The sequence below is a fragment of the Oncorhynchus gorbuscha genome, linkage group LG08 (genome assembly GCF_021184085.1).
Source record: "Oncorhynchus gorbuscha isolate QuinsamMale2020 ecotype Even-year linkage group LG08, OgorEven_v1.0, whole genome shotgun sequence".
Taxonomy (NCBI): Eukaryota; Metazoa; Chordata; class Actinopteri; order Salmoniformes; family Salmonidae; genus Oncorhynchus; species Oncorhynchus gorbuscha.
Window position 1 is genome coordinate 27,787,295 of NC_060180.1, and position 17,804 is coordinate 27,805,098.

The 17,804-nt window shown below is 44.7% G+C and overlaps 1 protein-coding gene across 1 annotated transcript in view; it reads left to right on the plus strand.

Moving 5' to 3' along the window:
* Window positions 1-401: 401 nt before the first annotated feature.
* LOC124041437 (sphingosine-1-phosphate lyase 1-like) overlaps window positions 402-17,804 on the plus strand; it is a 44,480-nt gene continuing 27,077 nt past the window's right edge. The window contains exon 1 of the mRNA XM_046359014.1: window positions 402-624. Within this exon, the coding sequence (XP_046214970.1) occupies window positions 613-624 (12 nt within the window). The 5' untranslated portion in view covers window positions 402-612. The remainder of the gene's footprint in view (window positions 625-17,804) is intronic.

The following is a 17,804-nucleotide window of genomic DNA, read 5'->3' on the forward strand; positions in this document are numbered from 1 at the left end:
TTTTGCGATGCTCGCGCACGCAACGTGTCCGATCTGGTCAGCATGTAATCCTGAAGAATGTTGATTTTGTTGCGTTTATTAATTTTACAGGACAAACTAAATCACTGTGAAAGCGGCTAAAAGGTTCTTGGATCTGCAAGATTTCACTGCTGAAACATTGCAGGGAATACTGTCTGAGGATGCATCCCTCTCTCAGGCCCCAGAGGCTGTGTACGGATCTAACTACATTTGAATAAGTGAAGTAGTACATTGATTTTTTTTTTTACATTAATATGAGTGTGTTTCATAAATGTTTAGTTAAGAAACAAAATCGTTAAAGTAGCTCCGTTTTTACCCCACCCAATAGGTGGCGGCAATGCGCCTTTGGGGATGTAGTCTGCCAATAAAACCTTGACGAAGAAGAAGAAGAAGAAGAAGAAGAACAACACGAAGGTTGCTTGCTTTTTAGTTGCTTGTCACTTCCTGAATTTAGGATACGATTCTCTGTAGTATAGTGGTATGTTTATCAGATCCTCGACCACAAAGCAAGCTATACAAAGATATTGAAGTGACTTTCCCTACTAAGAAAAAGTGAAGACAATCATTTGCTGAAGGCTTGTCTTGACACTAACCATGGACTATTGGGTAAGTCAATAATAGGCTTTTTTTTAAATAGGATTTTCTTTCTTTCTCTGGATAAATTTAAATATTGCTTGAGCCATGTAACGTTAGATAACTCCGTGTGTCAAAAAGCATACAAGCAGCAGGTCTCACTGATGAATTATTTACATTATAACAATTAAGTTTACTGTGTTGCTGCAAGCGATAGTAAAGCGTTCAGAACAGTGGAGCGAAGTTTGCCTACACACAATCATGTTTCTTGCCCTGGAGCGCTAACGTTACGGCGTTGACATAGTTCTCGCATTGTTAAAGTGATTCTAGCACATATTCTTACTATTTGAATAACACCCCTGGCATTTACAATTATTTTGAAGTCGATCCTTTTTCAAGTGCGAGGATCATTTTCTTAAGGGTAGTTTATTTGTGTATGTATTCGGAGGGAATGTGGCATAAATACAGATCAAGAATCTGATATGGAAAGGTCACGATTCTTAATATATGCCATTTAGCAGACGCTTTTATCCAAAGCGACTTACAGTCATGTGTGCATACATTCTATGTATGGGTGGTCCCGGGGATTGAACCCACTACCCTGGCGTTACAAGCGCCATGCTCTACCAACTGAAGATACATTTTGTCTTAACTGCCTCAACAACTATTCACTCTTGCAGGCATAACCTTCTAGTTGTAGGTTTGATTTTCTTTTAGTTTGCAGTATAATACGGGTTTTCTGACAGTTATTGGAGTGAATAACTGACTAGATGCATTCTAGAAATGTGGCAAACTTGTCAGAAATGTCAGTGTTCTGAGTATGGACTAGAGTCACCTGTAGCTTGACAGGTTATTTCTTCACATTGCGCGCCTACTTGTCAAATGTAATGACAACTTTATGATCAAAAACTGTTTCTCCTGTAGGCAATCTCATTTGCAGTGATTTAAGACATAGAAAGTGAGCGTTTACTGAAGGTTCAGCACCCCAACCCCTAGAAAAATCTGAATGAAAACAAAATATTAATCAAATGTAAAATATGTTAAAAAATAAATAATAATCTTCACAAAAGTAGTGAACTGGGCCTTTACTAGTCCTGTATTAGCGGACCTATATAGCCTTATATGGCTATAAACTTACACAGTATATAATACGATATAAACAGATATCAGCAGCCACACGTACTGTACGTCTTTGGACATCAGTACCTTCAACACGTGCCATGGAAATGTGCTTTTTATCACTTGCACTACAGATGTCGGATCTTAATTTGACCCGTTTAGTCGCAAGAGGAAAATAATCCTGCAGCAGGAGGATCTGAATGTCTGAAAAAATATTTACAATTGCCACGGGGGGTGTTTGTATACTAGTGCTGAGTGATTTAAAACAACGAATGGAAATATATCGGTTCAATTATTTGAATTCCATTTTGTTCAGGTTTTTTTTCTGTGAGCTCAATTAGCACATTTCACAGTTTCTCTAGAGATAAATCAGATCATGCTTGAACTGTGTAATGTAGTAGGGAGTTGTAATTTCCAACAGGCCAATATTCTACACAGTTTAATGCAGAAAACGTGGTAATTAACTACAATGGCCATAATCCATTGCGCGCCTACTTGTCCGGTCTGTGTTTCTTTTACGGTCTGTGTTTCTTTTATGCCTGCTATGAGAAGAGACCGAGGAATGCGCGATCGAGGGGGATGGAAAGCAGTTGCATTGCAAGGTATCTCTACCTGAAAATACATAATCTAAGTGATTGATCATTAGTATTCAGCAGTCATAAAAGTATGCCTTATTTACTTTAAAGAACTACTAAAATAGTGATTTGTCAGACAGCATAGGCAGCAGCTCTATATTGATGATACTTGGAATGAAATAATTGTCATCATATAAAACAAATGTAATAAACAAAACAAAAATATTTTATTAAATTAATTTAAATAAGTGTTTATTAATAAGTGAAAAGTAGTAATGGGCAGTCACAACCATCATGGGACTTTAATTCATTTGACTTTTAGTGTTTTCAACCCACATAATGTATAGTGCGTTTTAATGTTTAAAAAGCTATTGAAATCCAAAACGTGATGATTTTTTAAATAATCGAACCGAAACCTAACCAACCTCAAGCACTAATAGCTCAGCACTATTGTATACAATGCTCTACCATACCTACATTGTACCTTAGACTAGTTCAAGTATCCTATGTAGCTCTAGAAGTGCAGGGCGGGTAGGTGGCGTGCGGGTTGAAAAAAAGAGAAAATAATACCTTAAAAAATCCATAAATGTATCATTCTTGTGCAATGTTTATCTATAGGCTACATTAGAGTTTTTTCTTATATTAGTTTAGGCTATCTGGCATTCGTACATAAGTCTAAGCTTTAAATGCCTAACTGTACGCATGGCAAATAACCTGTACGCCAATCGCCAAATGCTTTTGGGAACAGGCAGAAAAAGTTAAGAGGCCAAACGACAATGTCAGAGTTGAATTCCAATAAGAGAAAAGCTGCGAAATGGAGAGATGAAAATGGAGAGGGGAAGGTTAGAAAAGTCATGTTTTGGAAAGATGGAAGTGGTAGAAGAGGACGATTGTAAGGCGCTATACGAGTTTGACAGTCACAATACGAGGACTGGCACGTGGAGGGAACTGTGGCCTAATGTTCAGATGGGTTAAATGGAAACTGAAATCTGGACACTAATTGTAGGTCTACAACCTCTCATGGAAGCCTTCATTTGAACTCCTGCAGAATTAAGCATTTCTTGCAGTAAAAGTATAGAGCAAAAGTAGGGTACATTTTTATTCCGGAACAGGAATTTTACCAATGTCGACTAGATTGAATTCTGTCGATTTATGACATTCTGGCGAGCAAGAGTTTATTTACATTACATTACATTTAAGTCATTTAGCAGACGCTCTTATCCAGAGCGACTTACAAATTGGTGCATTCACCTTATGACATCCAGTGGAACAGTCACTTTACAATAGTGCATCTAAATCTTAAAGGGGGGTGAGAGGGATTACTTATCCTATCCTAGGTATTCCTTAAAGAGGTGGGGTTTCAGGTGTCTCCGGAAGGTGGTGATTGACTCCGCTGTCCTGGTGTCGTGAGGGAGTTTGTTCCACCATTGGGGGGCCAGAGCAGCGAACAGTTTTGACTGGGCTGAGCGGGAGCTGTACTTCCTCAGTGGTAGGGAGGCGAGCAGGCCAGAGGTGGATGAACGCAGTGCCCTTGTTTGGGTGTAGGGCCTGATCAGAGCCTGGAGGTACTGAGGTGCCGTTCCCCTCACAGCTCCGTAGGCAAGCACCATGGTCTTGTAGCGGATGCGAGCTTCAACTGGAAGCCAGTGGAGAGAATGGAGGAGCGGGGTGACGTGAGAGAACTTGGGAAGGTTGAACACCAGACGGGCTGCGGCGTTCTGGATGAGTTAAAGGGGTTTAATGGCACAGGCAGGGAGCCCAGCCAACAGCGAGTTGCAGTAATCCAGACGGGAGATGACAAGTGCCTGGATTAGGACCTGCGCCGCTTCCTGTGTGAGGCAGGGTCGTACTCTGCGGATGTTGTAGAGCATGAACCTACAGGAACGGGCCACCGCCTTGATGTTGGTTGAGAACGACAGGGTGTTGTCCAGGTTCACGCCAAGGTTCTTAGCGCTCTGGGAGGAGGACACAATGGAGTTGTCAACCGTGATGGCGAGATCATGGAACGGGCAGTCCTTCCCCAGGAGGAAGAGCAGCTCCGTCTTGCCGAGGTTCAGCTTGAGGTGGTGATCCGTCATCCACACTGATATGTCTGCCAGACATGCAGAGATGCGATTCGCCACCTGGTCGTCAGAAGGGGGAAAGGAGAAGATTAGTTGTGTGTCGTCTGCATAGCAATGATAGGAGAGACCATGTGAGGTTATGACAGAGCCATGTGACTTGGTGTATAGCGAGAATAGGAGAGGGCCTAGAACAGAGCCTTGGGGGACACCAGTGGTGAGAGCGCGTGGTGAGGAGACAGATTCTCGCCACGCCACCTGGTAGGAGCGACCTGTCAGGTAGGACGCAATCCAAGCGTGGGCCGCGCCGGAGATGCCCAACTCGGAGAGGGTGGAGGAGGATCTGATGGTTCACAGTATCGAAGGCAGCCGATAGATCTAGAAGGATGAGAGCAGAGGAGAGAGAGTTAGCTTTAGCAGTGCGGAGCGCCTCCGTGATACAGAGGAGAGCAGTCTCAGTTGAATGACTAGTCTTGAAACCTGACTGATTTGGATCAAGAAGGTCATTCAGAGAGAGATAGCGGGAGAGCTGGCCAAGGACGGCACGTTCAAGAGTTTTGGAGAGAAAAGAAAGAAGGGATATTGGTCTGTAATTGTTTTACATTTACATTTACATTTAAGTCATTTAGCAGACGCTCTTATCCAGAGCGACTTACAAATTGGTGCATTCACCTTATGACATCCAGTGGGACAGTCACTTAACAATAGTGCATCTAAAACTTAGGGGGGGGTGGGGTGAGAGGGATTACTTAACCTATCCTAGGTATTCCTTAAAGAGGTGGGGTTTCAGGTGTCTCCGGAAGGTGGTGATTGACTCCGCTGTCCTGGCGTCGTGAGGGAGTTTGTTCCACCATTGGGGGCCAGGGCAGCGAACAGTTTTGACTGGGCTGAGCGGGAGCTGTACTTCCTCAGTGGTAGGGAGGCGAGCAGGCCAGAGGTGGATGAACGCAGTGCCCTTGTTTGGGTGTAGGGCCTGATCAGAGCCTGGAGGTACTGAGGTGCCGTTCCCCTCACAGCTCCGTAGGCAAGCACCATGGTCTTGTAGCGGATGCGAGCTTCAACTGGAAGCCAGTGGAGAGAACGGAGGAGCGGGGTGACGTGAGAGAACTTGGGAAGGTTGAACACCAGACGGGCTGCGGCGTTCTGGATGAGTTGAAGGGGTTTAATGGCACAGGCAGGGAGCCCAGCCAACAGCGAGTTGCAGTAATCCAGACGGGAGATGACAAGTGCCTGGATTAGGACCTGCGCCGCTTCCTGTGTGAGGCAGGGTCGTACTCTGCGGATGTTGTAGAGCATGAACCTACAGGAACGGGCCACCGCCTTGATGTTAGTTGAGAACGACAGGGTGTTGTCCAGGATCACGCCAAGGTTCTTGGCGCTCTGGGAGGAGGACACAATGGAGTTGTCGACCGTGATGGCGAGATCATGGAACGGGCAGTCCTTCCCCGGGAGGAAGAGCAGCTCCGTCTTGCCGAGGTTCAGCTTGAGGTGGTGATCCGTCATCCACACTGATATGTCTGCCAGACATGCAGAGATGCGATTCGCCACCTGGTCATCAGAAGGGGGAAAGGAGAAGATTAATTGTGTGTCGTCTGCATAGCAATGATAAGAGAGACCATGTGAGGTTATGACAGAGCCAAGTGACTTGGTGTATAGCGAGAATAGGAGAGGGCCAAGAACAGAGCCCTGGGGGACACCAGTGGTGAGAGCGCGTGGTGAGGAGACAGATTCTCGCCACGCCACCTGGTAGGAGCGACCTGTCAGGTAGGACGCAATCCAAGCGTGGGCCGCGCCGGAGATGCCCAACTCGGAGAGGGTGGAGAGGAGGATCTGATGGTTCACAGTATCGAAGGCAGCCGATAGATCTAGAAGGATGAGAGCAGAGGAGAGAGAGTTAGCTTTAGCAGTGCGGAGCGCCTCCGTGATACAGAGGAGAGCAGTCTCAGTTGAATGACTAGTCTTGAAACCTGACTGATTTGGATCAAGAAGGTCATTCAGAGAGAGATAGCGGGAGAGCTGGCCAAGGACGGCACGTTCAAGAGTTTTGGAGAGAAAAGAAATTGTTGACATCGGAGGGATCGAGTGTAGGTTTTTTCAGAAGGGGTGCAACTCTCGCTCTCTTGAAGACTGAAGGGACGTAGCCAGCTGTCAGGGATGAGTTGATGAGCGAGGTGAGGTAAGGGAGAAGGTCTCCGGAAATGGTCTGGAGAAGAGAGAAGGGGATAGGGTCAAGCGGGCAGGTTGTTGGGCGGCCGGCCGTCACAAGACGCGAGATTTCATCTGGAGAGAGAGGGGAGAAAGAGGTCAGAGTACAGGGTAGGGCAGTGTGAGCAGAACCAGCGGTGTCGTTTGACTTAGCAAACGAGGATCTGATGTCGTCAACCTTCTTTTCAAAATGGTTGACGAACTCATCTGCAGAGAGGGAGGAGGGGGGGAAGGATTCAGGAGGGAGGAGAAGGTGGCAAAGAGCTTCCTAGGGTTAGAGGCAGATGCTTGGAATTTAGCGTGGTAGAAAGTGGCTTTAGCAGCAGAGACAGAGGAGGAAAATGTAGAGAGGAGGGAGTGAAAGGATGCCAGGTCCGCAGGGAGGCGAGTTTTCCTCCATTTCCGCTCTGCTGCCCGGAGCTCTGTTCTGTGAGCTCGCAATGAGTCATCGAGCCACGGAGCGGGAGGGGAGGACCGAGCCGGCCTGGAGGATAGGGGACATAGAGAGTCAAAGGATGCAGAGAGGGAGGAGAGGAGGGTTGAGGAGGCAGAATCAGGAGATAGGTTGGAGAAGGTTTGAGCGGAGGGAAGAGATGATAGGATGGAAGAGGAGAGAGTAGCGGGGGAGAGAGAGCGAAGGTTGGGACGGCGTGATACCATCCGAGTAGGGGCAGTGTGGGAGGTGTTGGATGAGAGCGAGAGGGAAAAGGATACAAGGTAGTGGTCGGAGACTTGGAGGGGAGTTGCAATGAGGTTAGTGGAAGAACAGTATCTAGTAAAGATGAGGTCGAGCGTATTACCTGCCTTGTGAGTAGGGGGGGAAGGTGAGAGGGTGAGGTCAAAAGAGGAGAGGAGTGGAAAGAAGGAGGCAGAGAGGAAAGAGTCAAAGGTAGACGTGGGGAGGTTAAAGTCGCCCAGAACTGTGAGAGGTGAGCCGTCCTCAGGAATGGAGCTTATCAAGGCATCAAGCTCATTGATGAACTCTCCGAGGGAACCTGGAGGGCGATAAATTATAAGGATGTTAAGCTTGAAAGGGCTGGTAACTGTGACAGCATGGAATTCAAAGGAGGCGATAGACAGATGGGTAAGGGGAGAAAGAGAGAATGACCACTTGGGAGAGATGAGGATCCCGGTGCCACCACCCCGCTGACCAGAAGCTCTCGGGGTGTGCGAGAACACGTGGGCGGACGAAGAGAGAGCAGTAGGATTAGCAGTGTTGTCTGTGGTGATCCATGTTTCCGTCAGTGCCAAGAAGTCGAGGGACTGGAGGGAGACATAGGCTGAGATGAACTCTGCCTTGTTGACCGCAGATCGGCAGTTCCAGAGGCTACCGGAGACCTGGAACTCCACGTGGGTCGTGCGCGCTGGGACCACCAGATTAGGGTGGCCGCGGCCACGCGGTGTGGAGCGTTTGTATGGGCTGTGCAGAGAGGAGAGAACAGGGATAGACAGACACATAGTTGACAGGCTACAGAAGAGGCTACGCTAATGCAAAGGAGATTGGAATGACAAGTGGACTACATGTCTCGAATGTTCAGAAAGTTAAGCTTACGTAGCAAGAATCTTATTGACTAAAATGATTAAAATGATACAGTACTGCTGAAGTAGGCTAGCTGGCAGTGGGTGCGTTGTTGACACTACACTAATCAAGTCGTTCCGTTGAGTGTAATAGTTTCTAAGGTGCTGCTATTCGGGGGCTAGCTGGCTAGCTAGTAGTGTTGTTTACGTTACGTTGCGTTAAAAGAACGACAATAGCTGGCTAGCTAACCTAGAAAATCGCTCTAGACTACACAATTATCTTTGATACAAAGACGGCTATGTAGCTAGCTATGTAGCTAGCTACGATCAAACAAATCAAACCGTTGTACTGTAATGAAATGAAGTGAAAATGTGATACTACCTGTGAATGCGACCGGGTTGTTGAGTTCTATTCAGAAGACGTTGGCTAGCGTTGGCTAGCTGTTGGCTAGCTAGCAGAGTCTCCTACGTTAAGGACGACAAATAGCTGGCTAGCTAACCTCGGTAAATTAAGATAATCACTCTAAGACTACACACTCTAAACCTAAACAACACAATTATCTTGGATACGAAGATACGAAGACAGCAAAGACAGCTATGTAGCTAGCTAACACTACACTAATCAAGTCGTTCAGTTGAGTGTTAATAGTTTCTCCAGTGCAGCTAATCAGTGGACGTTAGCTAGCTGGCTAGTGAAGACTACGTTAGGACGGCGAAATACGATAATTACGCAATTATCTTTGATACAAAGACGGCTATGTAGCTAGCTGAGAAGAAATTGCTAAGATTAGACAAATCAAACCGTTGTGCTATAATGAAATGTAATGAAATGTAATGAAAAAGTTATACTACCTGCGGGAGCGAAGTGCCGATGCGACCACTCGCTCCAACCCGGAAGTTGGGTAGCATATAGGCTAATGACAGTCACAGAAGAAAAGCTACATGTGTTTAATTATAGACAAGTTGACTAACAAATAGAGAGAGAAAAATGTGCAGTTTTATGTTTAAAAAACGTCTAAATTCTCTCAACCTCAATGTGTAGAATCGCGTGAGATTAGCTATAAAACTGCACATTTTTCTCTCTGCCCCATGACAATATGTGTAGAATTGCTGGAAAATAGCTTTAAAACGGCAACATTTTCTCTCAGCCTCATGGCAAAATGTGTAGAATAGTATCAGATTACCTATAAAACTGCACATTTTTCTCTTTGCCCCATGGCAAAGATACCATATAATAGTATAGAATACACTATATACATATGAGATGAGTAATGCCAGATATGTAAACAGTATTAAAGTGACAAGGGTTCCATTCCTTAAAGTGGCCAGTGATTTGCAGTCTATGCCTATAGGCAGCAGCCTTTAATATGCTATTGAGGTCTGTTTAACAGTCTGATGGCCTTGAGATAGAAGCTGTTTTCCAGTCTCTCGGCCCCAGCATTGATGCACCTGTACTGACCTCGCCTTCTGGATGATAGTCGGGTGAACAGGCAGTGGCTTGGGTGGTTGATGTCCTTGATGATCTTTTTGGCCTTCCTATGACATTGGGTGCTGTAGGTGTCCTGGAGGGTGGGTAGTTTGCCCCCTGCAATGTGTTGGGCAGACCACACCACCCTCTTGGGAGCATTGCGATTGCAGGTGGTGCAGTTGCCATACCAGGCGGTAATACAGCCTGACAGGATGCATTCAATTGTGCATCTGTAAAAGTTTGTGAGGGTTTTAGCTGACAATCCAAATTTCTTTAGCCTCCTGAGGTTAAAGAGGTTCTGTTGCGCCTTCTTCACCACACTGTCTGTGTGGGTGGTCCATTTCATTTTGTCAGTGATGTGTATGCCAAGGAACTTGAAGCTTTCCACCAGTGTACCGTCTGCTGTTTCCTGGCGTCCACAATCATCTCCATTTGTTTTGTTGACGTAGAGTGAGAGGTTTTTTTCCAGGCACCATACTCCCAGAGCCCTCACCTCCTCCCTGTAGGCTGTGGTGTCATCGTTGGTAATCAAGCCTACTACTGTTGTGTCATCTGCAAACTTGATGATTGAGTTGGAGGTGTGCTTGGCCATGCAGTCATGGGTGAACAGGGAGTACAGGAGGGGGCTGAGAACGCACCCTTGTGGGGCCGCAGAGTGGAGGTGATGTTTCCTACCTTCACCACCTGGGGGTGGCCCTTCAGGAAGTCCAGGACCCAGTTGCACAGTGCGGGGTTCAGACCCAAGGCCTCGAGCTTAATGATGACCTTGGAGGGATACAATGGTGTTGCATGCTGAGCTATAGTCAATAAACAGCATTCTTACATAGGTATTCCTCTTGGCCAGATGGGATAGGGCAGTGTGCGGAGTGATGGCGATTGCATCGTCTGTGGATCTATTGGGGCGGTAAACAAATTGAAGTGGGTCTAGGTTGTCAGGAAAGGTAGAGGTGATCTGATCCTTGACTTGTCTCTCAAAGCGCTTCATGATGACAGAGGTAGTGCTGAAGGGCGATAGTCATTAAGTTCAGTTGCCTTTGCCTTCTTGGGTACAGGAACAATGGTGAAAATCTTGAAGCATGTGGGGACAGCAGACTGGGATAGGGAGAGATTGAATATCCCCGTAAACACACCAGCCAGCTGGTCTGCACATTCTCTGAGGATGCGGATAGGGATGCCTTCTGGGCTGGCAGCCTTGCGAGGGTTAACACGTTTAAATGTTTTACTAACGTCGGCCATGGAGAAGGAGAGCCCACAGTCCTTGGTAGCGGGTCGCGTCGGTGGTACTGTGTTGTCCTCAAAGCGTGCTTAGAATGAGTTTAGCCTGTCCGGAAGCAAGACGTCGGGCTGGACGACGTGGCTAGTTTTGCTTTTGTAGTCTGTGATTATCTGTAGTCCCTGCCACATATGTCTCATGTCAGCCGTTGAATTGCGACTCCACTTTATCTCTATACAGACGTTTAGCTTGTTTGATTGCCTTGCGGAGTGAATAACTACACTGTTTAAATTCTGCCATTTTACCAGTCACCTTGCCATGGTTAAATGTGGTGGTCTGCGCTTTCAGTTTCACGCGAATGCTACCATCTATTGACGGTTTCTGGTTAGGGTAGGTTTTTACTAGTCACAGTCGGTACTCCGATATACTTCCTTAGAAACTCAGTCACCGTATAAGTGTCTAGATTATTTTTGCAAGCTACCCGGAATATATCCCAGTCCATGTGATCAAAACAATCCTGAAGCGAAAAGATAATTGCATTTATTTCAATGTTTTCAAAAAGTAAAATGAATTGTCTGATGATTTATGCATCAAAGAAAAGTGTCTCGGCTCAACTAAATCGAATTTGGATAGGGTCAAATGCATAAACATCTTGACAATTTTTCAAAATGAAATAGTAGGGCCACACAATACAGGCTTTCAATCCACGACAAGGACGATTTACAAATGCCAGCATCAAACTGAAAGTACAGTAGGTCTATGCTACTGTAGCTGGTGCATAACAGTTTAGCAATGGAAATCACACCTACTGTAAGAGCCATCCACTCAAAAGACCATAAGTATATGGACAAATTATACACAGCCTAACTATAAAACGTGGGCTAGCTAGCATCCGCACTGGAGGAAACTTTATCGTTCTACAGTAGGCCTACATCTGTCAATCAACTGATGGCACAAATCAGCTCAACTCAGCCTACTGTTTGTTTCCCTGGCTATCATCGGTTTTCACACCTTTTGTTATGTGGCAATGTATAGGCTAACGAGTAGCCTACAAGAATGTAGCATATTGGAATATAATCCAATAACAAGTGGCCTATAGCAACCATTGATGACACTGTATTATTGCAAAGTAATGCCTCGTTAAGCCATCAATAGGCTCAAATTTCACCCGCACAGCTGATCTCAATTGCAACCATTATTGATTACCACATTGCCGGTTTCAAGATACTTATGTACATATAATGTATGTCGACACCCCTTCAAATTAGTGGAATCTGCTATTTCAGCCACACCCATTGCTGACACAGCCTTGCAATCACCATAGACAAACATTGGCAGTTGAATGGCCTTACCGAAGAGCGCAGTGAATTTCAACCTGGCACCGTCATAGGATGCCACCTTTCCAACAGGTCAGTTCGTCAAATTTCGGGCCTGCTAGAGCTGCCCTGGTCAACGGCAAGTGCTGTTATTGTGAAGTGGAAACGTCTAGGAGCAACAACGGCAATGCCGCGAAGTGGTAGGCCTTCAAGCTCAGAACAGGACCGCCGAGTGCTGAAGCGCATAACGCGTAGAAATCGTCTGTGCTCGGTTGCAACACTCACTACCGAGTTCCAAACTGTCTCTGGAAGCAACATCAGCACAAGAACTGTTTATCGGGAGCTTTATGAAATGGGTTTCCATGGCCGAGCAGCCACACACAAGCCTAAGATCACCATGCACAAATCAAGCATCGGCTGGAGTGGTGTAAAGTTCTCCGACATTGGACTCAGGAGCAGTGAAAATACGTTCTCTGGATTGATGAATCACTCTTCAACATCTGGCAGTCTGACGGACGAATCTGGGTTTGGCGGATGCCTGGAGAACGCTACCTGCCCCAATGCATATTGCCAACTGTAAAGTTTGGTGTAGGATGAATAATGGTCTGGGGCTGCTTTTCATGGTTCAGGCTAGGCCTCTTAGTTCCAGTGAAGGGAGTTGCAGTAGCGTACAAAATAAATGGAGGGGGGCTGGGGGGGTCAACGTAAATAGTCCGGTGTCCATTTGATTAATTGTTCAGCAGTCTTATGGCTTGGGAGTAGAAGCTGTTTAGGAGCCTTTTGTTCCTAGACTTGGCACTCCAGTACCGCTTGCCCTGGCGGTAACAGAGAAAACAGTCTATGACTTGGGTGACTGGAGTCTCTGACAATTTTATGGGCTTTCCTCTGACACCGCCTATTATATAGGTCCTGGATGGCAGGAAGCTTGGCCCCAGTGATGTACTGGGCCGTATACACTACCCTCTGTAGCGCCTTAAGATCAGATGCCGAGCAGTTGCCATACCAGGCGGTGGATGCAACCGGTCAGGATGTTCTCGATGGTGCAGCTGTATGACTTTTTTTTGGATCTGGGGACCCATGCCAAATCTTTTCAGTCTCCTGAGAGCTTTTCAGTCTCCTGGGGGGGGGGGGTTATTGTGCCTTTCGTCATATACCAACTATGGGAATTTACCCAACCCTTTTGTATGAATGGAAACTAATGTTGGCGTAGCCTACTGTTATTATTTAATTTGTTTTCTATGTATTTTATGCATTAAATGCAACTGTCTTTAAAATTAAGTTTCTGGTATAGTAATTTCCTATCCAGATCTGGGTCAAATATCCCTCCACTGTCCATATTTTAAATGTGTAACTAAATGATGTCAATCCCCCGATTTTGAGTTATTTATGCCAGAAGGGCATGTGCCGGAATTGAATCCACGGTAGGTCTATGTGCGCAATGAAGGCAGCGTCACAAATGAACTCAGTGTTGACAGTTGAAGCTTAGATCATGGTATTTGACTTCATTATTTGAAGTATTTGAATTTTATTTTCCATAAAACACAGACTTTAGAACTCTAAGAATTCATAAAATGTGTTTGCCAAGCCAGTGTTGATACTAATGTTTATTATCACACTGTTTTCTCCTTGATGTCTCTCATAGCAGTGGCCTCCTCACACCCAGTACATTTCCATGAGAAATACGACCTCCCCTTGGAGACAACAAAGGTCTCCTTACAGAATAGTGTTGGCCTGGGAAAACGGATGCATGGGCGTTTACACAACAATAGAGAGAACAAAATAAGCGTGGGCTTCAGACCGGGCTAGGGCACTGCATTATTTCTCCTAATGCGAAGACGGCCACGAAAAAAAAGTTTCGTGACGGACAAACGTATGTTATTTTAAAAATGTCAGAAAGAAATGTGTCGGGTAACAAAGAGCACGTACGTGGCAAAAGTGTTTATATCTGTTGCACCAGGACTTTCAAGATAACACCATTTAATCTCTCCAGTTTATGGCATATAAAAAAATTAAATGTGGCACTGGATGCTCAGCGCTGCAGTCTGTGCTACAGAAAGCACAGAAGAACTCAAAAGGGAACTACAGCTTTTGCATACATATTTAAAAAGTCCTGACAAAACGTTCGGTTTTTTTTCTCTCACCATTTTAGATGGAGAATGAAACCTAATCCTATGATAATGCATAAACATTAGCTGCCCATCTGATACATGGCCGCTGCCGGTCACATAGTATGTTTCTCCCAACTCTGCGCTATTTCGCAAACATGTCGGAGATTAAACCTAACTGTCGTCAGTGGGTGTATTCTTGTGATTGAAAGGCAAAGCTTTCATTCAGGTTCATCCATTGTAGAATTTGGGTTTGTCATTACCATAGGCTAGGCCCCTGCCTGTAAAACTACTGTCAGTAGTCTTTATTACGTAAACCATTTTTTTAAATGTCATACTGTTTTTTTTGTTTTTTTTGCTGCGACTTTTACTAGACCTGGATTGACGTGATTCCATTTAAGCAAGTAGTCAGTCGTCAATTAAAGCCCACATTTCTCATGAAGTAACTAAAAGTGTTTGCGTTGCAAACACATACTCTGCGTTGAGCATGGTTAGTTTGCATGATGTCATTGTACTGCATCACCAGTACCTATTATATTTCCCCCAAGGCTTTAAGCGATGTTCGATTCAGTGGTTAGGAATAGTGGTTATTCAAGTTACTGTCTTGTGGACCTTAATCTTTTTCCTATCTGATTATAGGAGGGAGACCTTCATGGATACTACCTTTATTGTTATCAAGCAGAAACGCAGTGTTGTAAAAAAAATAAAAAAATAAAAAGTAGTGATCTAGATAAACACATTTTACCGCACTCGTGAAATTAATGAATTATTTACTATAGCCACTGATTTGGGAATAGGCTTAATTTGTCAAATGCAGATACGGTATGAGCAGTTTTTCCTATATTCCACACCTGATAGTGTATTCCTTACTGAATGTATTTGGAATACGTTAGTGATACGTCTATCAGATAGTATTTGAGTTGATTGATAATGAACACCTGCATGTTATTGCACTTCCTCTGCACTCAAATGAACACCAAGTTAATTTGTTTGGGGAGGGAAAAGTGTCTGAGGTTTCTCTCCTCCATTGGCTACAAATGTTATGTCTAATGGATGACGGGCAGAGTGTAGTCAGCTGACTCCTATTCCTCCACCTCACCTGGTTGTGGGATTTTAAAAAACAAACATTTATTTCACCTTTTTATTTAAACAGATAGGCCAGTTGAGAACAAGTTCTCATTTACAACTGCGACCAGGGCTACCTGTCACTCTAAAGACTAGTTGGATTTTGAAGTAGCAGATTACCCAAATCACTTTCTCTCTAATGTAATGTCCGCAACTGCGTGTCTACAGAGCGAAATAAATTGAACCGTAGCGCGAGTCTTCTGGTGTAAGTACTTGTCATTAGTAGACGTATTGGTACTTGTTGGGTATTGTATTTCTACTTTCGCAAAGATTAAAGTTGACTGATGGTGTGTTGAACTGTGTACGATGGAAAGTGTGATGTCAATTGATTATGAGTGAATTGCATTGTGACTTGTGTGTTTTAAGGGATGGTCATTTCGATCTTGTGCACAGGATGTAAATCTGCTATTGGGGACATGATTAAATGACGGTGATATGTGGTGACAGTCAGTGTCTGTAGCTAGGTTTCCATCCAACTGGCAAAATAGTTTTATGTGAATATTCTAAAGTCCATTTTGAAACATTATGCACATTTTCCCACCAGAGATGTTTCCATTTATTTTTTTGTGGATAAAAGGCTGTGAGTGATGCACATAAAAATTACTTGTTTTTGTGACCAAATTGTGTACTGAACAAAAATGTTAATGCAACATTTTCAAAGATTTTACTGAGTTCATTTTTTTGGAAATCAGTCAATTGAAATGCATTAATTAGGCCCTAATCTAAGGATTTCATATGACTGGGCAGGGGTACAGGCAGGGGTGCAGCCATTGGTGGGCCTTGGAGGGCATAGGCCCAACCACTTGGCAGCCGGGCCAACCCACTGGGGAGTTTTTCCCTTCAAAAGGGCTTTATTACAGACAGAAATACTCCTCAGCTCCCTCCCTCCTTGCCTCCCCTCCCTCCTTGCCTTCCCTTCCCTGCCTCCCCTCCCTCCCCTCCCCTCCCTCCCCTCCCTCCTCAGATGATCCCACAAGTGGGGAAGCTGGATGGCCTACACAGGGCCCTGACCTCCAAATTACTTTGGAGGCGCCTTATGGTAGAGAAATGAACATTTAATTATCTGTCAACAGATCTGGTGGACCTTCCTGCAGTCAACATGCCAATTGCACGCTCCCTCAACTTGAGACATCTGCACATTTTACACGCTGTTGAATCAGCTTCTTGATATGCCACACCTGTCAGGTGGATGGATCATCTTGGCAAAGGAGGAATGCTCACTAACAGGGATGTAATTATTTTTTATTCGATTTAACTAGGCAAGCCGGAACACATTCCTAATTACAATGACGGCCTAGGAACAGTGCGTTGTTCAGGGGCAGAACAATAGATTTTTACCTTGTCAGCTCGGGGATTCGATCTGGCAACCTTTCGGTTACTGGCCCAACACACTAACAACTAGGCTACCTGCCAACCCAAACAAATTATTGTTGCACAAAATTTGAGAAATAAACTGTTGTCCATATGGAACATTTCTGGGATTCTTTATTATTTATTTCAGCTCGTGAAACATGGGACCAACACGTTTTATATTTTTTGTGCAGTATATTTATTTTTGTTCTCTATTTGATGGGGGGGGGGGGGTTACAGGTACAATATACAGTTGAAGTCAGAAGTTTACATACACCTTAGCCAACTACATTTAAACTCAGTTTTCACAATTCCTGACATTTAATCCTAATAAATATTCCCTGTTTTAGGTCAGTTAGGATCGCTACTTTATTTTGAGAATGTGAAATGGTAGAATAATAGTAGTGATTTAGTTCAGCTTTTATTTCTTTCATCACAGTCCCAGTGGGTCAGAAGTTTACATACACTCAATTAGTATTTGGAAGCATTGCCTTTAAATTGTTTAACTTGGGTCAAATGTTTCGGGTAGCCTTCCACAAGCTTCCCACAATAAGTTGGGTGAATTCCTCCTGACAGAGCTGGTGTAACTGAGTCAGGTTTGTAGGCCTCCTTGCTCGCACACGCTTTTTCAGGTCTGCCCACAAATATTCTATAGGATTGAGGTTAGGGCTTTGTAATGGCCTCTCCAATACCTTGACTTTGTTGTCCTTAAGCCATTTTGCCACAACTTTGTAAGTATGCTTGGGGTCATTGACCATTTGGAAGACCCATTTGCAACCACGCTTTAACTTCCTGACTGATGTCTTGATGTTGCTTCAATATATCCACATAATTTTCCAACCTCATGATGCCATCTATTTTGTGAAGTGCACTAGTCCCTCCTGCAGCAAAGCACCCCCACAACATGATACTTCCAGCCCCGTGCTTCACAGTTGGGATGGTGTTCTTTGGCTTGCAAGCATTCCCCTTTCCCCCCGAAACATAACGATGGTCATTTTGGCCAAACAGTTCTACCTTTGTGTCATCAGACCAGAGGACATTTCTCCAAAAAGTACGATCTTTGTCCCAATGTGCAGTTGCAAACCGTAGTCTGGCTTTTTTATTGGCGGTCTTGGAGCAGTGGCTTCTTCCTTGCTGAGCGGCCTTTCAGGTTATGTTG